Source organism: Lithobates pipiens, unplaced genomic scaffold (genome assembly GCF_037356315.1).
Source record: "Lithobates pipiens isolate NorthernLeopardFrog02 unplaced genomic scaffold, aLitPip1_a1.2 Scaffold_37, whole genome shotgun sequence".
Classification (NCBI taxonomy): Eukaryota; Metazoa; Chordata; class Amphibia; order Anura; family Ranidae; genus Lithobates; species Lithobates pipiens.
The window spans coordinates 17099699-17123429 of record NW_027507825.1 but is presented as its reverse complement, the minus strand read 5'-3'; the positions used below and the strand labels follow the sequence as shown (position 1 = coordinate 17123429).

At 45.1% G+C, this 23731-nt stretch overlaps 1 protein-coding gene across 2 annotated transcripts in view; it reads right to left on the bottom strand.

The window, feature by feature from the left end:
* The window catches only part of ATL1 (atlastin GTPase 1), a 167209-nt gene that overhangs the window by 104690 nt on the left and 38788 nt on the right, over nucleotides 1–23731 (bottom strand). For both annotated transcript variants that reach the window (XM_077466774.1, XM_077466773.1), the window contains 4 exons: nucleotides 22997–23131; nucleotides 22807–22911; nucleotides 20869–20919; nucleotides 4479–4535 (listed from right to left, as the gene is read on the bottom strand). In XM_077466774.1, coding sequence (XP_077322900.1) covers nucleotides 4479–4535; nucleotides 20869–20919; nucleotides 22807–22911; nucleotides 22997–23131 — 348 coding nt within the window. The remainder of the gene's footprint in view (nucleotides 1–4478; nucleotides 4536–20868; nucleotides 20920–22806; nucleotides 22912–22996; nucleotides 23132–23731) is intronic.

Genomic DNA, 23731 nt, shown 5'->3' with positions numbered 1-23731 from the left:
TCTGTGTCTTTTATATCTGCCTAGAGTTCAGCTTCAGGTTATTGTAAAAATGCTTTACTCCTCTTCACTTTTCTCACTTAAAGGGTTGTAAAGCTTTGTTTTTTTATTTTATAAATAGGTTCCTTTAACCACTTAAGCCCCGGACCAATTTGCAGCCAAAGCACCAAGCCCCTTTTTGCAATTCGGCACTGCGTCGCTTTAACTGACAATTGCGCGGTCGTGCGACGTGGCACCCAAACAAAATTGACATCCTTTTTTTCCCACAAATAGAGCTTTCTTTTGGTGGTATTTGATCACCTCTGCGATTTTTTATTTTTTTGCGCTATAAACAAAAATAGAGCGACAACTTTTAAAAAAAATGCAATATTTTTGACTTTTTGCTATAATAAATATCCCCCAAAAAAATATTAAAAAAACATTTTTTTCCCTCAGTTTTGGCCGATACGTATTCTTCTACATATTTTTGGTAAAAAAAAAAAAAAAAAAAAATCGCAATTAGCGATTATTGTTTGGTTTGCGCAAAAGTTATAGCGTTTACAAAATAGGGGATAGTTTTATTGCATTTTTATTCAATTTTTTTTTACTAGTAATGGCGGCGATCAGCAATTTTTATTGTGACTGCGACATTATGGCAGACACATCAGACATTTTTGACTCATTTTTGGAACCATTGTCATTTATACAGCAATCAGTGCTATTTAAATGCACCGATTCCTGTGTAAGTGACACTGGCAGTGAAGGAGTTAACCACTAGAGGGCAGTGTAGGTGTTATGTATGACGTTATGTTTTTTTTATTGTGGGGGCGTGGCCTGGCATGTGACGTCACTGATTGTCCTTCCCTATAAAAGAGAAGAGACGATCGGTGACAGCAACACAGGGAAGCACGGGGAGAGGTTTGTTTACACAGACTTCTCCTCGTTCTTCAGCTCTGTGACCCGATCGTGGGACACCAGCGGCGATCGGGTCCGCTGGTCCCGCGGCCACGGAACACAGGACCAGGGCGGGAGTGCGCCACCGTCAGCGCGCTCCTGACCCGCGGCTGGTCACTTAAAAAGCAACGTACAGGTATGTGCTTGTGCCCAACCGTGACATTCTGCCGACGTACATCAGCGTGAGGCGGTTCTTAAGTGGTTAAGCTAGTGCATTGTTGGTTCACTTACCTTTTCCTTCGATTTCCTTTCTAAATGTTTTTTTTCTTTGTCTGAATTTCTCACTTCCTGTTTCTCCTCAGTAAACTTCACACCACCATCCCAGCGGTGTTTAGTCAGCCAGAACAGCTTACTGAGGAGGAACAGGAAGTGTGAAAATTAGACATAGAAAACAAAGAAAAAAAACATTTAGAAGGGAAATGGAAGGAAAAGGTAAGTGAACCAACATTGCACTAGCTTAAGGGTCCGTTCACACAGGGGCAACACGACTTGTAGGCGACTTGAGTGAGGCAACTTGGACACGACTTGAGTTAAGATCACAGCGCGACTTGGGACGACTTCAACACGACTTGTGATGACTTCAACCTGACTTGGGACGACTTACAAGTCGCCCCAGGCCAGGCGACTTTTGCCGTGGCCAAGCAGAGAATGAGCTCAAGGGGGAACTCCACGCCAAATTTCTGAAAAAAATTTGGCGTGGGTTCCCCCTCCGAGAGCATACCAGGCCCTTAGGTCTGGTATGGATTCCAAGGGGAACCCCCTACGCCGAAAAAACGGCGTGGGGGTCCCCCCCAGATCCACACCAGACCCTTATCCGAGCACGCTACCCGGCCGGCCAGGAAAGGGGGTGGGGACGAGCGGGCCCCCCCTCCTGAGCCGTACCAGGCCGCGTGCCCTCAACATGGGGGGGTGCCTTGGGGGAGGTGGGGCGTGCGGCCCCCCCACCCCAAAGCACCTTGTCCCCATGTCGATGAGGACAAGGGCCTCTTCCCGACAACCCTGGCCGTTGGTTGTCGGGGTCTGCGGGCGGGGGGCTTATCGGAATCCGGGAGCCCCCTTTAATAAGGGGGCCCCCGGATACCGGCCCCCCACCCTATGTGAATGAGTATGGGGTACAATGTACCCCTACCCATTCACCTGTGAAAAAAAGTACAAAAAAAACACAACACAGGGAAAAAATATTTTATTGCACAGCTCCGGGGGTCTTCCGTCTTCGGGGGTCTTCTCGCCGGACTCCTCCGCTATCTTCTTGTAGCTCTTTTGCTAGCGGAGGAGTCCGGCTTTCTTCCTCGCCGCCGGCCTCTTCTCCCGACTTCGGGGGTCTTGTCCCCCTCTTCGGTTCTTCTGCCGGGCCACCGCGCCTTCTTATAGCTCTTTTACAGGCGGTGGCCCGGTCTTCTGTCGCCGCCGTCGCCGCCGCCGCCTTCCGTTCTTCTCCTTCTTCTTCTCCTGGAGATGTTGACTCGACGAGCTCTCCGGCCGCAATGCCAGGGACGCGCTGCGCTGCCACTTATATAGGGACAATGGGGCGGTGTCACATGGGTTGATGTCACATGGGTTGGTCACATGGGTTGATGTCACATGGTAAGGGGGTGGGGTCACCATGTGACATCAACCCATGTGACCAACCCATGTGACATCAACCCATGTGACACCGCCCCATTGTCCCTATATAAGTGGCAGCGCAGCGCGTCCCTGGCATTGCGGCCGGAGAGCTCGTCGAGTCAACATCTCCAGGAGAAGAAGGAGAAGAACGGAAGGCGACGGCGGCGACAGAAGACCGGGCCACCGCCTGTAAAAGAGCTATAAGAAGGCGCGGTGGCCCGGCAGAAGAACCGAAGAGGGGGACAAGACCCCCGAAGTCGGGAGAAGAGGCCGGCGGCGAGGAAGAAAGCCGGACTCCTCCGCTAGCAAAAGAGCTACAAGAAGATAGCGGAGGAGTCCGGCGAGAAGACCCCCGAAGACGGAAGACCCCCGGAGCTGTGCAATAAAATATTTTTTCCCTGTGTTGTGTTTTTTTTGTACTTTTTTTCACAGGTGAATGGGTAGGGGTACATTGTACCCCATACTCATTCACATAGGGTGGGGGGCCGGTATCCGGGGGCCCCCTTATTAAAGGGGGCTCCCGGATTCCGATAAGCCCCCCGCCCGCAGACCCCGACAACCAACGGCCAGGGTTGTCGGGAAGAGGCCCTTGTCCTCATCGACATGGGGACAAGGTGCTTTGGGGTGGGGGGGCCGCACGCCCCCCCTCCCCCAAGGCACCCCCCATGTTGAGGGCACGCGGCCTGGTACGGCTCAGGAGGGGGGGGCCGCCCGCTCGTCCCCACCCCCTTTCCTGGCCGGCCGGGTAGCGTGCTCGGATAAGGGTCTGGTGTGGATCTGGGGGGGACCCCCACGCCGTTTTTTCGGCGTAGGGGGTTCCCCTTGGAATCCATACCAGACCTAAGGGCCTGGTATGCTCTCGGAGGGGGAACCCACGCCAAATTTTTTTCAGAAATTTGGCGTGGAGTTCCCCCTTCAGAGCTAATAATTCTGTCAAAGTCGCCTCCGTATAGACGGAGATCCGACTTGGAGGCGACCTCCATTGAAATCAATGGGTACCGGTCGCCTACAAGTCGGATTCAAGTAGTACAGGAACTTCTTTTGAAGTCGGAGCGACTTCAGTAGTGTGCATTAAGACAGCTCTCATTCACTTACATTGGTTTTTAAATGTTGTCCGACCTGAGGCGACTTGAGGCGACTTGGGGCGACTTGAAGTCGGATCCCAAGTTGCCCCTGTGTGAACGGACTCTAAAGGAACCTATTTAGAAAATAAAAAACAAACCTTTACAACCCCTTTAAAAGGGGAGGGCCAGCTATAAAAAATTTTTTAAAAGTCAGCAGCTACAAACACTGTAGCTGCTGAATTTTAATAAGCAGACTTACCTGTCCAGGGTGCCCGCGATGTCGGCTGCCTGAGGCCGACCCGTCCCTTCGGCTCTCAGGTCCCGGCGCCGCCATTCTATCTAAGGGAAACGGGCAGTGGAACCTTTGCGGCTTCACATGTCCGTTTCCAACTGCGTATGCGCGAGTCGCTCAGCACTTTGTGAATGGGGCGCGCTGTGTTCTGGGACACACAGTTCCCAGAAAACACAGCGCCCCATTACCCAGAAGACAACGCAAGGAGGAGAGCAGACTTAAGATCACAGCGGAGTAGGAAGAGGCAGATTAGGACGATCTGCCTAGTAACAGGCATTTCTGGTAAGTTTAAAAAAAATAAATACATTTCGTCAGATTTATTGCAACATTTTAATGTAGTTTTGTTTTTCAGGGTGGCCCTCCACTTTAATTCTAATAAAGTATCAAAATCCTGCACCAAAGATACCGATCAAATATTTGCATCGATTGGTTTGTACAAGTCTCACTTAGCTCATTAAATAAATATAACGTAATGGACACCACACTTTGTACCACATTAAAAGGCGTTTTTATGTTTGTCAATGTGCGCCACATTGGACCCAGCAGCAGATTACAAGGTATCTATATATAGTAAATGACACACTGACCTGGAACGGTTTCAGAAATGTCTCCTCCATAGCCAGTCTGCCGTACTCTGTGAACAGCTAGGTGTAGACAAGAAAAAAAAAAGGTAATCAAATACTTTAGCTGTGACTTCTGTATCCAATCCACGTAATGTTTCATGAACCCACAGAGGAACCCATACCACAGAAAGGACGCGAGACAAACTAAACCAAGTGCACCCCTAGAAAATCAAATACCATATCATCAAAAATAATTTAATTCACTTTATTAAAACAATAACAACATACAATATGTCTCAAGTACATGGATATAAAAAAAACTGCACATGGTCCCTGACGAAGTGGTCAGGACAACAGTACACGTGGTGTTTTTACGCCATCTGTCATGCTGTATTAGATGTATCACATGGCTTAGACTTGATGGACTTGTGTCTTTTTTCAACCTCACCTACTACAGTGCCTTGCGAAAGTATTCGGCCCCCTTGAACTTTTCAACCTTTTGCCACATTTCAGGCTTCAAACATAAAGATATAAAATTTTAATTTTTTGTGAAGAATCACCAACAAGTGGGACACAATTGTGAAGTGGAACAAAATCTATTGGATTTTTGAAACTTTTTTAACTAATAAAAAAATGAAAAGTGGGGCGTGCAAAATTATTCGGCCCCCTTGCGTTAATACTTTGTAGAGCCACCTTTTGCTGTGATTACAGCTGCAAGTCGCTTGGGGGTTGCACATCGAGAGACTGAAATTCTTGCCCATTCTTCCTTGCAAAACAGCTCGAGCTCAGTGAGGTTGGATGGAGAGCGTTTGTGAACAGCAGTTTTCAGCTCTTTCCACAGATTCTCGATTGGATTCAGGTCTGGACTTTGACTTGGCCATTCTAACACCTGGATACGTTTATTTGTGAACCATTCCTTTGTAGATTTTGCTGTATGTTTGGGATCATTGTCTTGTTGGAAGATAAATCTCCGTCCCAGTTTCAGGTCTTTTGCAGACTCCAACAGGTTTTCATCCAGAATGGTCCTGTATTTGGCTGCATCCATCTTCCTCTCAATTGTAACCATCTTCCCTGTCCCTGCTGAAGAAAAGCAGGCCCAAACCATGATGCTGCCACCACCATGTGTGACAGTGGGGATGGTGTGTTGAGGGTGATGAGCGGTGTTGCTTTTACGCCAAACATATCGTTTTGCATTGTGGGCAAAAAGTTGGATTTTGGTTTCATCTGACCAGAGCACCTTCTTCCACATGTTTGGTGTGTCTCCCAGGTGGCTTGTGGCAAACTTTAGACAAGACTTTTTATGGATATCTTTGAGAAATGGCTTTCTTCTTGCCACTCTTACATAAAGGCCAGATTTGTGCAGTGTACGACTGATTGTTGTCCTATGGACAGACTCTCCCACTTCAGCTGTAGTTCTCTGCAGTTCATCCAGAGTGATCATGGGCCTCTTGGCTGCATCTCTGATCAGTCTTCTCCTTGTCTGAGCTGAAAGTTTAGAGGGACGGCCAGGTCTTGGTAGATTTGCAGTGGTCTGATACTCCTTCCATTTCAAAATGATCGCTTGCACAATGCTCCTTGGGACGTTTAAAGCTTGGGAAATCTTTTTCTATCCAAATCCGGCTTTAAACTTCTCCACAACAGTACTACGGACCTGCCTGGTGTGTTCCTTGGTCTTCATGATGCTCTCTGCGCTTTCAACAGAACCCTGAGACTATCACAGAGCAGGTGCATTTATACAGAGACTTGATTACACACAGGTGGATTCCATTTATCACCATCATTCATTTAGGACAACATTGGATCATTCAGAGATCCTCGCTGAACTTCTGGAGTGAGTTTGCTGCACTGAAAGTAAAGGGGCCGAATAATTTTGCACGCCCCACTTTTCATTTTTTTATAAGTGAAAAATAGTTTCAAAAATCCAATAGATTTCGTTCCACTTCACAATTGTGTCACACTTGTTGGTGATTCTTCACAAAAAATGTAAATTTTATATCTTTATGCTTGAAGCCTGAAATGTGGCAAAAGGTTGAAAAGTTCAAGGGGGCCGAATACTTTCGCAAGGCATTGTATGTAACTATGTAATCTGTGTAAGGTCCCTGGGAGGCAACATCTTTTCATTCTAGTGCAGTGCAGAGACTTTTGGCATAGAGCAGCCTTTCTCAACCTTTTTTTACACAGAGGAACCCTTGAAATAACTTTTAAGACTCAGGGAACTTCTGCCAATGTTTAACCACTTTCAGCCTCGGACCATTTTGCTGGCATAAAGTGGTTATAAACCCTTACAAACCACTTTGACCTACAGGTAAACCTAGATTAAGGCTTACCTGTAGGTCCAAGAAATATCTCCTAAACCTACACGGTTTGGGAGATATTTGCCGAAAGACAGGCACCGCTGTCTACGGTTCATGCGCCGTAGACAGCGGCGTGCAGGTGCACTGAGCGCGCCGCTGTCAACGGCGATATGCCGGGAGTGAAGGCTCCCATGCACATGCGCGGGAGTGACGTCATCGCGGCTTCGACGAATGACAGCGGCGGAGCAGCGAGACCCAACGAGAAGATGGAGGCTCCGGACTACAGGAGACAGCAGTGACTTCGCTGGCTCCTGTGTCAGGTAAGTGACACATAATGGGCTACTATGCGATGCGATGCGATGCATATTAGTCCATTATGCTTCATCTTTGCAGTGAATCAAAGAGGAAGTAAACTCATCAGGGTTTACTTCCTCTAAGACCAGACCACTTTTTGAGATTCAGCACTGCGTCGCTTTAACTGACAATTGCGCGGTCGTGCGACGTGGCTCCCAAACAAAATTGACATCCTTTTTTCCCCACAAATAGAGCTTTCTTTTGGTGGTATTTGATCACCCCTGCAGTTTTTATTTTTTGCGCTAATAAACAAAAATAGAGCGACAATTTTGAAAAAAACACATTTTTTTTTACTTTTTGTTATAATAAATATCCCTCAAAAATATATCTATAAAAAAAAATTTTTTCCCTTAGTTTAGGGCGATACGTATTCTTCTACATATTTTTGGTAAAAAAAAAAAATCGCAATAAGTAATTATTAATTGGTTTGCGCAAAAGTTCTAGCATTTACAAAATAGGGGATAGTTTTATGGCATTTTTATTAATAATTTTTTTTTGCTAGTAATGGCGACGATCAGCGATTTTTATTGTGACTGCGACATTATGGCGGACACATCGGACATTTTTGACACATTTTTGGGACCATTGTCATTTATACAGTAATCAGTGCTATACAAATGCATTTATTCCTGTGTAAATGACACTGGCAGTGAAGGGGTTAACCAGGGGGTGGTAGTGTAGGGGTTAAGTGTTCCTAGGGGCGTGTTACTAACTGTGGGGGGCTGGGCTTTGTGCTAGTGAACACTGATCTCTGCTCCAATCACAGTTGCTAGGCACAACGGGGAGATGCTGTTTACAACGGCATCTCCCCGTTCAACTTCCCCATGAGACGATCGGACTCACAGGGGTCCCGACCGGCATGCGAGCGTGCCGCCGGCGGCGGGCACACGATGGCAGGGCGGCATATAAAAATGGACGTACCTGTACGGCAATATATCTGCCCGTGCATTCTGCCGATGTACAATGGCGTGCGCCAGTCGGGAACTGGTTAAATTACACTATATTACCAAAAGAATTGGGACGCCAGCCTTTACACGCACATGAACATTAATGGCATCCCAGTCTTATGCCTTGTACACACAATCGGACTTTCCGACGGGAAATGTTGGATGTGAGATTGTTGACTGAAAGTCCGACCGTGTGTACGCTCCATCGAATATTTGTTGGCAGACTTTCCGCCAACAAATGTTGGCTAGCAGGTTCTCAAATTTTCTGCCAGCAAAATTTTGTTGTCGGACTTTCCGATCATGTGTACACAAATCCGCCGCACAAAAGTTCACGCATGCTCGGAATCAAGACTATTGAACATCCTTTTTATCGGCTCGTCTCACCACGTTCGTAATTGTTGGCCAACATTTGTGCGACCGTGTGTATGAAAGGCAAGTTGGAGCCAACAATTTTCAAAACAAAATTCCATGGTGTTGTTGACGGAAAGTCCGATCGTGTGCAATATTGAGTTGGGCCATCCTTTTACAGCTATAACAGCTTCAACACTTCTGGGAAGGCCATCCACAAGGTTAAGGAGTGTGTCTATGGGAATGTTTGACCATTCTTCCAGAAGAGCATTTGTGAGGTCAGGTACTGATGTTGGGCGAGAAGGCCTGGTTCGCAGTCTCTGCTCTAATTCATCCTAAAGGTATTCTGTTGGGTTGAGGTCAGGACTCTGTACAGGCCAGTCAACTTCCTCCACCCCAAACTCGCTCATCCATGTCTTTATGGACCTTGCTTTGTGCACAGGTCCAAACCATTTGGTGAAGGGGGGATTAAGGCATGGGGGTTGTTTTGCAGGGGTTGGACTTGGCCCCTTAGTTCCAGTGAAGGGAACTTTTAGGTGTCAGCATACCAAGACATTCTGGACAATTTCATGCTCCCAGCTTTGTGGGAACAGTTTGGGGATGGGCCCTTCCCGTGCGCATTGCAAGGTCTACAAAGACATGGATGAGTGAGTTTTGGGTGCAGGACTTTGACTGGCCTGCAAAGAGTCCTGACATCAACCTGACAGAACACCTTAGGGATGATCTACAGCAGAGACTGCGAGCCAGCAGCCATCCCCTCATCACGGATCGCTCTTGGAGCGAACCGGACCGCCGTATCCAGCGGGAGGGGGTCCGATCGGACCCCCCACCCATTGGAAGGCAGGCACGTACATGTACGTGCTTGTTCCTGCCTGTGCCATTGTGATGACGTACAATGGCAATACGGCGGTCCTTAAGTGGTTAAACACACACAATGACAGTATCTCTTCTCCTCGGCTCAAATACAACACAACACCCTTCTCACTCACTTCTCAGGAATGCACTTTGCCAGTAATCCAACCTCCAGCACAAAATTAATCAGCTGATTGGACTGTAAGACTTAATTTGAGTTGACCTTTTGTTTCATTAGATCTTTAACGAATGACCAAATCATGTCGAATTCATTCGTTATATCCGCTATAATTTCTTTCGTATTTGTTGAAAGTTGTTATCTTTTTATGCGGACATTCAGATGCATCCGAATGTCTGAAAGATGCAAAATACTGTTGAATTTCGTTTCGTTGTGAAACGAATTGCACAAGCCTAGTCTATGGTTTCTGACAGTACTCTTAACCACTTGCCGCCTGCCCTATAGGCAAATGACGGCTGCAAAATGGTTTAAAAATCTTGACTGGGCGGGATATGACGTCCTCAAGATTTTGAGCAGCTGCGTCCCCGGGGGCGCGCATCATAGCGATCGTTGTTGCGGGGTGTCAGCCTTTAAACTGGTTAATCAATCAATGAATCCGGTGTGCCTAGAACCCCCAGAAAGCGAATCCCAGGATTACTGTGACAAACTGTCGGATTTTTTCATCGATAAAGTCAAAACCATCAGGGAAACAATTTGTCAGAAGAAAACATCCAACCTCAGCCAGCAAATACATAAAGAGGATGTCCGCACCAACATACCGCAACTGCCAAAATTTTCACTATCCCCAATTACCGTAGACACCGCAAAAAACATCATTAATAAACTGCGTGACAGTACCTCACCTATTGACATCATCCCCACAAAACTACTGAAAGAATGCTCCGACATCGTGGCTCCAACCATAACCCACCTCATAAACCGATCATTCCACGAAGGGATTGTTCCCAGCATCCTCAAACAAGGCATCGTCAAACCTCTACTCAAGAAACCAAACCTGGACCCTCAGGATCCAAACAACCGTAGGCCGATTACAAGCCTCAACACCATTTCTAAGATCATGGAGAAAGCTGTAGTACATCAGCTACAACTTCACCTGGATACTCACAAACTCCTGGACCCGCTGCAATCAGGCTTCCGCCCGGGTCATGGGACAGAAACAGCTCTCCTCAAGATTTGGGATGACGCCCTCGAAGCAGCAGATGACGGAGAGCTGTGTCTCCTCGTACTGCTAGACCTAAGTGCAGCGTTTGATACAGTAGATCACAATACTCTACTCGTCCGCCTCACAGAAGTATCCGGAGTCCAAGACATAGATCTCCAATGGTTCGCGTCCTTCCTAGGAAATCGGTCACAGACAGTGAAACTAGGAAAATTCCTCTCCGAAACTCGGGCAGTCACCTGCGGAGTCCCTCAAGGCTCTCCGTTGTCACCCGTTCTCTTCAACATTTACATTCGCCCACTCCTTCAAATCATCAGATGCTCAGATCTCTGCTTCCACTCTTACGCTGACGACACGCAACTTTATTTCCTGATCAATGGAAAAAAAGATCACCAACAACAACTTGAAAACTGCCTCAAATCAATAGAGGACTGGATGACCACCAACTCCCTCCAGCTGAACCAATCAAAGACAGAGCTTCTTATCTTACACCCAAATCATAAGCCCGCAACCAAAACCTCCTGGTCTCCACCAGCCGTCTTTGGGCAGACTATCTCCACAAAGACCAAAGCGAAGAGTCTCGGGGTTATTTTAGACGCACAAATGTCAATGGATGCGCAAATAGGATCTGTAGTCAGTGGATCTCACCATCTGCGCATGCTTCGCAGACTCATCCCTTTTATCCCAAAGAATGACAAAGCAGTGGTAGTTGGAACAATCATTAATTCACGACTGGACTACGCAAACTCGCTTTACATAGGATTACCACAATATCAACTTGCGCGATTACAACTGATCCAAAACATGGCGGCGAGGCTGATAACAGGAAAAAAACCCTGGGAATCCATCTCTCCTTCGCTGAGGAGCTTACATTGGCTAACCGTAAAAAATCGGATCACGTTCAAGACCCTTTGCCTCACCCACAAATGCGTGCATAGAGAAGCTCCGCAATACCTAATGGAGAAAATAAATCATTACACACCAAACCGCAGTCGATCAGCCAACAAAAACCTCCTCCTCGTGCCCAAAGCCCGGTATAAATCCAAGGGTGATCGGAGATTCGCTGTCCAAGGGCCTCGGCTATGGAATGCTCTACCAATCAACATCCGCCTGGAAGAAAATCACCTGGCTTTTAGGAAAAAACTCAAGATCTTCCTCTTTTAGCAGATGATCAAAGCTCGCCACAGCGCCTAGAGGCGATTCAGTTCGCATTGTGCGCTATACAAGTATTTCATTCATTCATTCATTCATGACACCCCGCAACTACGATCTCGGTAAAGAGTCTCCCTTACCACGTGATCAGCCGTGTCCAATCACGACTGATCACAGTGTAAATAGGACGAGCTGTTGATCGGCTTTTCCTCACTCGCATCTGTCAGACGCGAGTAGAGGAAAGCCGATCGCCTGCTCCTCTGACAGGGGGGGGGGTCTGTGCTGATCGATTATCAGTGCAGCCCCCCCCCGAGGATGCCCACACTGGACCACCAGGGACACCACCAGACCACCAGGGATGCCCAGCACCAGGTATGCCACCCTAGACCACCAGGGATGGCAGTCAGTGCCCACAATGGATGCCAATCAGTGCCCACAATGGATGCCAATCAGTGCCCACAATGGGCATCACTGATTGGCATGCATTATTGTTTGGCACTGATTGGCATCATCAGTACAAAACAATAAAATGCCACCTATGAGTGCCCATCCGTGCCACCTATCAGTGCCCATCCATGCCAACTATCAGTGCCCATCCATGCCAACTATCAGTGCCCATCCATGCCCATCTGTGTCGCCTATCCATGCCCATCTGTGCCGCCTATCCATGCCCATTCATGCTGCCTATCCATGCCAATCCGTGCCAGCTATCAGTGCCAATTTGTGCCATCTATCAGTGTCCATCCGTGTCGCCCATCAGTGCCACCTATTAGTGCCACATATCAGTCCTCATCAATGCCACCTCATTAGTGCCACTTCATTGGTGCCACCTCATCGGTGCCCATCAGTGCTGCCTTATCAGTGCCCGTCAGTGCAGCCCCATCAGTGCCCATCAGTGAAGGAGAAAACGTACTTATTTTTAAAGTTTTGAAACTGAAACAAAAAAAACTTTTTTTTTTTCAAAATTGTTGGTCTTTTTTTATTTGTTTAGCAAAAAATAAAAACAGTAGAGGTGATCAAATACCACCAAAAGAAAGCTCTATTTGTGGGAAAATAAATGATAAAAATTTCATTTGGGTACAGTGTAGCATGACCGCGCAATTGTCATTCAAAGTGCATCAGCGCTGAAAGCTCAAAATTGGTCTGGGCAGGAAGGTGTTTAAGTGCCCCCCCGGTATTGAAGTGGTTAAGCATTACGTATATTGAACATTATGTGCGGGGGACGCATTTGAAGCCCCCTTTAGCTCATAAGTTGACAACCACTGGTCTACATTATATAAAGAAGCAAGGATGGTGGGAAATCCTCCAAATGAGCACATCGGTTGTGCAAAACCAGGCACTCACCAGTCCCAGATAAATATAAGAAACTGCCAGGCACTTTAACTCTACAGCATCTAAATACCGTACTGAGATATCAGCTTTGGGTGGACTGATCACTTAAAGAGGAACTATGAAAAGGGCTCTAAAAGAAGTATATTCGTAGGATGGGAGGGGAGCGCTGCACATTGTAATCAGGCAGATGCTAAATTTCATCGGGTAGCCTGCACAAGGAACCTGACATCTGGAGTCTAATTGGTTGCTATGAGTTTTCTTTCCTTTCTACGCAAAGGACTGGATATAGTCTGCCTGTTGCTAGGCTAGACATTGTTTGTTCTGCATAGACTCTGCAGTGTCAGACAGAAGTGAGTCACATAAGGCGACTAAGAAGCATTTTGCTGTCATTCTGCAGAGATGGAGGTGACAAAGAGACTGGATTTCCTAGAGACCCACGGCTTCCAATACCACTTATACGCCAATGACACCCAAATCTATCTGTCTACTCCTCACCTCACTCCTTCAGTCTCCTCTCGCATTACTAACCTGCTAACTGACATATCAGCATGGATGTCACACCACTTCCTTAAACTAAACCTCTCTAAAACTGAGCTATTAATAATCCCCCCTGCAGATGTCCCCCTCCATGACTTTTCCATCAAAATCAACAATGCAACCATCAGGCCCTCCCCACACGCCAGGGTACTCGGTGTAACCCTAGACTCTGACTTGTCATTTCAGCCCCAAGTCCAATCGTTGTCAAAAGTTTGTAGATTTCACCTCCGTAACATCTCTAAAATTTGAGCCCCTTTTTAACAAATGAAACCACCAAGCTCCTCATTCACTCCCTTGTTATATCTCGCCTTGACTATTGCAACTCCCTTCTCATTGGCCTGCATCTCCATAGGCTATCTCCTCTTCAGTCTATCATGAATGCTGCTGCCAGACTTATCCACCTTACCAACCGCTCAGCATCTGCCAACCCTCTCCTCCAATCCCTACACTGGCTCCCAATCACCCAGCGAATTAAATTCAAAATACTAACCACCACATACAAAGCCATTCACAACTCTGCCCCGAGCTACATCACCAATCTTGTCTCCAAATATCACCCAAACTGTCCCCTCCGTTCTTCTCAAGACCTCCTACTCTCAAGCTCTCTCGTCTCCTCCTCCCACACTCGTCTCCAGGATTTCTCCAGAGCCTCTTCAATCCTCTGGAACTCGCTACCTCCACTGGTCCGGCTATCCCCTACTCTCGCTACCTTCAGGCGATCCCTGAAAACTCATCTATTCAGGGAAGCCTATCATGTCTCCAACTAATCTCCTACCACTTCCATCAACTCATTCCAGACCGTTATAACCTTCTGTACCACCTGCCCCACCCTTTTAGATTGTAAACACTTCTGAGCAGGGCCCTCTTAATCCTCTTGTATTTAATTGTATTGTAACTGTATTGTCTCCCTTTTATATTGTAAAGCGCTGCGTAAATTGCTAGCGCTATATAAATCCTGAATAATAATAATAATAATAATTTCCTATGTCAGTCTATATAGCTATAAGCCATTGATGGCTGATACATTATAACTTATTATGATGTGCTCAGCATGCAGGTAAACCAGACGCATGTTCCTTTCAAGGAGCAAAAAAAATGGTCTTAAAGCATGTATTTTTTATGGTTAGGGAAGTTACCCAGTAATCTGTTATCCAACGATTAAAAATAAATTATATATATATATATATATATATATATATATATATATATATATACACACATATCTCTCTCTCTCTCTCTATATATATATATATATATACACACACACACACACACACATATCTTTTTTAAGTTTTCAAAGCCTTATTGAACCATCTTTTTTTTTTTTTTGATACACTTTGCGGAACACTGTGCCCCCTCTGGTGTGAGTTGCAGTCCCCTCCTGCTGGCTGCTTCATCATCACAGAATACAGTTTTATAAGTAGAATTATAGGCAAAACTTTTTATTTTCTGTTTCAAGAGGGTTACAGTATAACTCCTGTAAGTTTTATTTTTGACACCTTTGTCCCATTGGGGAGATTTAACCTTCACTACCCGTCCCATAGCCAAACAGGAAGTGAGAGGAAATCCCTGAAAATTAACCACTTAAGGACCAGGCCTATTTTTCAAACTTCTTGTTTACAAGTTCAAATATTATTATTATTTTTTTGCTAGAAAATTTACTTAGAAACATTTTTTTATATTGTGAAAGATGATGTCACACCGAGTAAATTGATACCCAACATGTCACGCTTCAAAATCACGCGCTGCTCGTGGAATGGCGACAAACCTTTACCCTTAAAAATCTCCATCGGTGATGTTAAAAAAAACTGTACAGGTTGCATATTTTGAGTTACAGATGAGGTCTAGGGTTAGAATTATTGCTCTTGCTCTAGCGATCGCGGTGATACCTCACATGTGTGGTTTGACCACCATTTTTATATGTGGGTCCTACTCACCTATGCGTTTCTGCACGCAAGCTCGGCGGGACGGGACACATTAAAAATTTTATTTTAAATTTTTCTTGTTTATTTTTTATTTCTACATTGTTGTTTTTTTTTTTTTATTTTTTTTTTTTTAAATGTGTCACTTTTATTCCTATTACAAGGGATGTTTACATTAAAAAAGCATGACAAGACCTCTTAAAGTGGTTGTATACTCTTTTTTGTAACTTTTACCTACAGGAAAGCCTATAATAAGGCTTATCTGTAGGTAAAAAAAATATTCCCCTCGGTATGCGCCGCTGACTGCAGTGGCGCATGCGCACGAGGGGATTCTCGGCCTGAAAATCCAGCAGTGGCCGGCGGCCGGAAAGAAATCTCCCGCGCGCATGCGCGGGAGTGATGATATCGCGGCTCCGGCCACTCACAGCGCCGGAGCCGCGATACCCAGAAGAAACGCAGAGGGAGCATGTCAGCTCCCTCGGCGTGGATCGTGCCAGATGTCGGGGCCTCGTTCTAAGGTAAGTATTTCATAATGAGCTAGTATGCGGTGCATACTAGCTCATTATGCCTTTTGCTTTGCAGGTGTTTAAAAAAAAAAAAAAAATTGTGGGTTTACTACCGCTTTAAATATGAGATCTTGCGATCAAAAAGACCTCACATCTCATATTTACACTAAAATGAAATTAAAAAAAAAAAAAATGTTGTTTGAAAGTAATAAAAAAAAAAAAAAACAATGTCCCTTAAAGAGTTATGGGCAGAAGTGACGGTTTGACATCGCTTCCGCCCAGGAATGGAATGAAGCCGGGTGGGAGCCATCTTCCCCTCACTCTCAGCTCCATGTCAAGCAGAGGACAGGATCCGATCAACTCCGCCGCTGCCGGTGGCTCCAGTAAGCGGCGGAGGGCCCCGGAGAGCGACGGGGAGGGGTCACTCTCCCGCCACCAATAAAAGTGATCTTGTGGCGAATCCTCCACTGAGACCACTTTTATCTTAAATCGGACCGCTCTGCTGAAAAAGTGGACATCGGTCTTATGGCAGCTAGCTGCTGCCATAACAACGATATTCCACTTCAAAGAGCCGACGTATAACGACGGCGGGCGGTCCGTAAGTGGTTAAGGGAATATCTTGCGGATCTTCGGGTTACCAGAATTAGTGTCCCCATTGGACGATTTCCCCTTTATTACCTTTCGTGGGACAACCCAAAGCGTGGGGTTTTCTTTTACTTTCACTTTCAATGATAATGGTAAACAGGACAAATAGAGGCCTGGTTCACACCTATGCATTTTTTGATGCGTTTTTAGTTTTGCAGAAAACTACAGTACATTTAACATGGTTTCTATGCATGTAGTTCACATGTGAGCATTTTATGGAAAGGGCCAGGGACTTTTTTCTGTTTTTTGGTTCCAAAGACTTCAATGGATGAAAAGCATGTATCGACAAATGCAAAAATGCACCTGCAATATGCAAACTGCAACCTACATAATTGTGAATCAGGCCTAAGGCTGGATTCACACCTATGGCATTTTTGGTGCTTTTTTCATTTTGCAGATTTGCACTACAGTCCATTTACCATGGTTTCCTATGGAACACGTTCTGTAGTGCAAATCTGCAAAATGCAAAAAGCACAAAAAATGCCATAGGTGTGAATCCAGCCTAACTGACCTACAAGCAGGGGACATGCTAAACAACACCTGGAAGTATGGAAAAGAACTGGCACACAAAGCTCTTTAAAGAGGAAGTAAACCCTTCCAAACAACTTGGACCTATAGGTAAGCCTAGATTAAGGCTTACCTATAGGTCCAAGCAATATCTCCTAAACCTATATGGTTTAGGAGATATTTGCCCGAAAATGGGCACCGCTGTCTACGGCGCATGCGCCGTAGACAGCGGCGCGCATGCGCACTAAATGCGGCAAATCCAAGAATGGATTTGCCAAATTTGTCGACTCCCGTGCGCATGCGCGGGAGTGACGTCATCGCGGCCTCGCCGTATGACAGCGGCGGAGCTGCGAGGCGCGACTCCCGTGCGCATGCGCGGGAGTGACGTCATCGCGGCTTCGCCGCTGTCATTGGTCGGAGCTGCGAGACGCCACCAGCAAGATGGACGCGGCGGACTACAGGGATCAGCGGCGACTTCGCTGGCTCCTGTGTCAGGTAAGTGACACATAATGAGCTACTATGCGATGCATAGTAGTCCATTATGCTTTACCTTTGCAGGGAAAAAAAGAGGAAGTAAACCCATCAGGGTTTACTTCCTCTTTAAGGCAGGATTCACACCTATGGCATTTTTAGTGCTTTTTGCATTTTGCAGATTTGCACTACAGCCCATTTACCATGGTTTCCTATGGAACATGTTCTGTAGTGAAAATCTGCAAAATGCAAAAAGCACTAAAAATGCCATAGGTGTGAATCCAGCCTAAGACTATTTTGAACACCCCCATTGAAAAAGGTAAGTATACCACTTCTTGTTTTACAAGCTAGCATGATCAATAGTGAAAATAGATTTTTAAAGCAAAACAACTAAATAAATAAAATACACATCTGGGAGCTTTTTTACTTGCCAATAGGTAATTTTGTCCAGCCAGTCCTGAGATTTATATATAGTTTTATAAGACAGCAATAAAAGGCTTGATAAAGGGGATGGAGCCCTCGAAACATGTTGCCACCTATCTCCTGAGTTCTCACATACATTTGGCTGAGTTTACCAGTGTTGGGCGTGCATCAAGAGTGACCGTAGACGCCATTGACATATTATTTTGGCGGGTCCTGTGCTCCGTCCCTGGGCTAGCTGATCTAATGTTCCATCTAGCCATGCTGACACGCTGCCTACCAGCATGGTGAACCCATCACAGTCTTCTTCCTTGTAAGTGATAGCTATTGTTTACCAATAAACTTGTTACATGCTTTTAATCCATGCTCCTTGCTACTGTGTTTCTCTTGCATGTTATTGGCAAACAGCAAAGCCAGACTGAATTTTTTTCAGCAGCAATCCATACAGCTTGTTCAAAAACTTTCTCCCAGTCTTTCATTGGATGGTTAAGGAGCAGGAGAATGATGGTCTCATCTCTCTATTCTCTCTACCTGTCAGCAGGTTCCTTGTCAGCACATGGGTGTGCACCTGGTAGGCTTTGAGTCTATACAGGCAGCCCCCCTAATCCATGTGTCCGGCCCCTAATCTACATAAGGGCCGCCAGAAGCATTGCTTCCAATGGGGGTTTTTGCATTTTTTTTTCAAAGCATGTGATTAGAGCCGGAGGCTTTAATTGGCTACAAAAAAAGAGCGGGCTCGGGACGCAGTGAGCACCACCCACTGGTGTGACCATAGAAAATTAATATTTGCTCTTGTCTTCCTGATTCTCCTCTTGGCCAATCAGGAAGCAGGGTCCTGAGACCCGATTGGCCGAGAGGAGAAGCGACCGCATTGGCCGCTGAGGAGGAAGCCAACCGAGGAGGAGGAGGAAACTCAGAAAGGATCTGAAGTTGCCGAGGAAGCTAGATGGGGTAAATGCGGGGCTTGTGGGCAGACAGATGAGCGAGCGACGGGGATGGGGGTGGGCAATCGATCGACCGAGGGGTGGCGGGTGGTTTGTTTGCCACCCCCCCCCCAAATGGAGCACGATCCGCCACTGCTTGGGGTACTGGCCCTCCTTCTCCCATTCTGAGCTAATGAGGCTTTTATCAAGACAGATCCAGGTACTTATGCTAGCTACATCTAAAAATGCTTTTATTTTTTATTTGAGGAATAAAAGGAAAAAAGGGGGGATGGATTATTGCGGTGCCAAACACTTTTTTATATATAGATAGAAACCCCAATTAAGGGATAAGAAAGAAAAGAGAGAATGATATAACATTTGGTAAAATAAAAAAGTTGTTGTTTATTAACCACTTGACCACTGGGCACTTAAACACCCTTAATAACCAGACCAATTTTCAGCTTTTGGTGCTCTCACATTTTGAATGACAATTACTCAGTCATGCAACACTGTACCTATATGAAATTTTTGTCCTTTTTTTCACACAAATGGAGCTTTCTTTTGGTGGTATTTAATCACCTCTCAGTTTTTTATTTTTTGTGCTATAAAAGAAAAAAGACCGAAAATTCTGTGAAAAAATGAATTTTTCTTTGTTTCTGTTATAAAATTTAGCAGATTAGTAATTTTTTCTTCATAAATTTTGGCCAAAATTTATACTACTACATATCTTTGGTAAAAATAAGTACAAATTGGTGGATATTATTTGGTCTTTGTGAAAGTTATAGAGTCCACAAGCTATGGTGCCAATATCTGAAAATTGATCACACCTGAAGTACTGAGGGCCTATTTCAATTCTTGAGACCCTAACATGCCAGAAAAGTACAAATACCCCCCAAATGACCCCTTTTTGGAAAGAAGACATTCCAAGGTATTTAGTAAGAGGCATGATGAGTTTTTTGAAGTTGTCATTTTTTCCCACAATTCTTTGCAAAATCAAGATTTTTTTTCCTTTTTTTTTTTCCACAAAATTGTCATATTATCAGGTTATTTCTCACACACAGCATATGCATACCACAAATTACACCCCAAAACACATTCTGCTATTACTCCAGAGTACAGCGATACCACATGTGTGAGACTTTTACACAGTGTGGCCACATACAGAGGCCCAACATGCAGGGAGCGCCATCAGGCATTCTGGAGCACCCAGGACAATTCTGACATTTCTCTCCTACATGTAAAAATCATCATTTATTTGCTAGAAAATTACACAGAACCCCAAAACATTATATTTTTTTTTTTTAGCAAAGACCCTGGAGAATACAATGGTGGTTAAATACAGTTCTTTAAAACACAAAGGAAATAATTAAGGTGACACACAAACCACATTGATTATTCGTGATTGAACATCCATGTCTAATCATTCAATTCAATTGAGGTTGTATTTGGCTGATTCGAGAGTATCCCGTGTTTTTCTAAATCCACCTGGAGTTCAATTTTAGGCACGTTCAGGGCTCTCTCACACAGGCCTTGAATTCTAAAGCAGTCTTAAAGCATGTTAACCTACCTATAGCATTACTGAGAATTTTGGATGTGTTGTACAGGCATTCATGTTGTGTCAGGCAACACTCCTCAAGCACCCTGTGATATGTGTTTTTTTTTTTGGTACAAGGCTACAATGGGAAATGATCACTTTTGATGCTTTGCAACCACACCTTAAATGCACTGTAAATGCCATATGCGTTTATTGTGCGCTTAGAAGTAAATGGAGGCAGTTGCAAAGCGCCAGCGCTTGCCAAACTCTGCAGGCAGCGTTATTTTTGCCTCACCGCAGCGCAAGGCAACACTGCAGTGTGAACATCTCAATTTGCTCCCCATTTTCACAATTTTGAGTGGCATTGATAAGCACTTGGGAAACGTCAAAAAACCCGACCCAACTGTCTATTTTCAACTCATTTGGGACAGAGCCCTTCAAATTAGATGTACAATGTTTCAATGCCATCCTATACCGTTGTGTTATCTGTACCTGTAAATGCTGCAGATCGTCTTCCTGAACATTCTGTGACAAGTTGTAAACCTTGAAGGTAAAACATATAGAGAAATGAGTGTCCATTTTCATAAAATAGTTTAAAAGATAAGGTTACATTAATTTATGTGTGTGAGAAGAAGACACAATTTTAAAAAACGTCAATTTTCAGAGCTACTGTCACTGCCCCGCCTCCTGCCTGCTCTTCGGACTACGAATGATCCCCAATCGGTGACATCTTCCTGTTTACCTCTACCTTCTGTAAAGCTAACAATACTGGTCTGTACAATGTCTTTTAGACCTGTCAACAACTATGCAAATTGCAAGAGCCTCCAGCTGGTCATACACGTGGCAATTTGGTAGAATAGGCCACCAGTCCTCCCTGTACTGGCTTCCCCTGGTGCCACCATTATGGTGCTCTAGGTGTTCCGAAGGGCTCTGCCCAGCCTTCTGGTTCTGGCATGGTCTTTTGGCTCATCTCTGCATGTGCAAGAGATTTGCATGAGCAAAGATGGCAAAGGAATCTCCATAGTAGCCTGCCTTTGTGCATGCCCAGGAAACACGCATGTGCGCATTAGGGGCAACAGGGCTCACTCAGGACCCAAAGCCCTGTGGCACATCAAAGCATGCACAAAGGGGTCAGGGGACACGAGTATCATTTTCTCCTAGACTAGAAATTCTGACATGCTGCTATATATAATATACACTATATTACCAAATGTATTGGCATGTCTGCCTTTACACACGTGAACTTGAATGTGACTGTAAGGCTTAGTTTTTTGTTTTGTTTTATTTAAAATAACATATCATACTTACCACCCCCGGCAGCTCTCGCAGCTCCTCCCCACATCTGATAACCCCCTCGGAGAAGCGCTTCCTCGAAGGGGTTACCTTGCGGGCGTGCTCCCGAGTCCAGCATTTGCATCTATAGACACAGAATGCCGGACTCGGCCCCACCCCCCGGCACCTGCGTCATTGGATTTGATTGACAGCAGCAGGAGCCAATGGCTGCGCTGCTATTAATCTATCCAATCAAAAGCCGGGACCCCAAGGAGAAAGAAACAGCGCATCCCCACTGAAGAGATGCAGGGGTTCAGGTAAGTAAAATTGGGGGGGGGAGCGGGGCTAGGGGGCCAGTGACTGCAGGTGTTTTTTTCACCTTAATGCATAGGATGCATTAAGGTGGAAAAACACAAACCTTTACAACCCGTTTATTAGCATCCCAGTCTTAGTCCGTAGGGTTCAGTATTGAGTTGGCCCATCCTTTGCAGCTATAACAGCTTCAAATCTTCTGGGAAGGCCGTCCACAAGGTTTAGGAGTGTGTCTATGGGAATGTTTGACCATTCTTCCAGAATCGCATTTGTGAGGTAAGGCACTGACTGGCTGGCCTGGCTCGCAGTCTTCACTTTAATTCATCCCAAAGGTGTTCTATCGGGTTAAGGTCAGGACTCTGTTCAGGCCAGTACTGTAAATATCCCCTAAACGTGCACCGTTTAGGAGATATTTACTGTAGATGCAGCTGGTGATGTCTCCTGGGCCATTCCTTCAGAGTCCTTTACAGCTCCGGCCACTCACACAGCCCAGTCCACAAACCCGGAAGGGGGAAGACGGGGTAAAGATGGAAGTGCCTTCAGCTGCGACAGCGTGCCACTGAAGGGCTTTGTAATGCATAATTACTCCATTTATTCTACTTACTTTACCAATTATAATGGTCACCACTAGGACAAATTATCCCAATGATTGCCCTACAGTGTTCAACACTACAAAGTTTTAAAAACTTTTATCTAGATATACATTTTACATTGTAAAAATGGCCGCTAACAGTTACGAGATCACTGAGAAACGTGGTCTACTGTGCGTCAGCCTCGTTTTAACTGACATAATACGGTAGTTATGGTCATTGAATGACGTTCACTTGGAGTATAAAAATGTCACACCTGAATGGAGCTGATCATGGTGCTGAGGGCAAACACGGTGGCCGAGTCCCTTAGGGTTGACTGGCTGTCAAATGTTCCTTGTGTGTCCATCAGTAACACGGCCACCTGAAACATTGAAGTTAGTAGTTAGCATCTCTCTGAATACTTCCCCCAAAGTCATCAAGGGTCATCTGTGACACCCATCCATTACCGTTTTCCCATCCAGCTTTTCCACCAAGAATACTTCGCTCCATATCTGGATTCCGGTGGTCTCCCGCTCAGAACCACCCCTCCAGGAGAAACCAGACAGCGGTTCGTTATAATCACCAAGCCAGTCGACAGGTTCCTGTAAATATATAAATATACACGTTGTATGCTTTTAGGATCTAAAGCTCAATCCATATTTAAATAAACGTACAGGGTTTTAACCCTTTATTGCTTTTTCCAAAACAAGAAAAAAGGTTTTTTGACTATATATTAAAATTAATAAATAATACTAAGTAAAATAATTCATACATTTACATATTTAAATATATTTATTGAATAAATAATATAATAAATAAAATAGAAAAAAAAAAATATATATATATATATATATACATACACAGTGCCTTGAAAAAGTATTCACACCCTTTGAAATTTTCCACATTTTGTCACGTTACAACCATAAACGTAAATTTATTTTATTGGTATTTTATGTGATAGACCAACCCAAAGTGCCACATAATTGTGAAGTGGTAGGAAAATGATAAATGGTTTTCAATTTCTTTTACAAGTAAATATGTGAAAAGTGTGTCTTGCATTTGTATGGCGCCCCCCGGAGTCAATACTTTGTTGAACCTCCTTTCACTGCAATTACAGCTGCAAGTCTTTGGGGGGTGTCTCTGCCAGCTTTGCACATCTAGAGAGTGAAATGTTTGCCCATTCTTCTTTGCAAAATATCTCA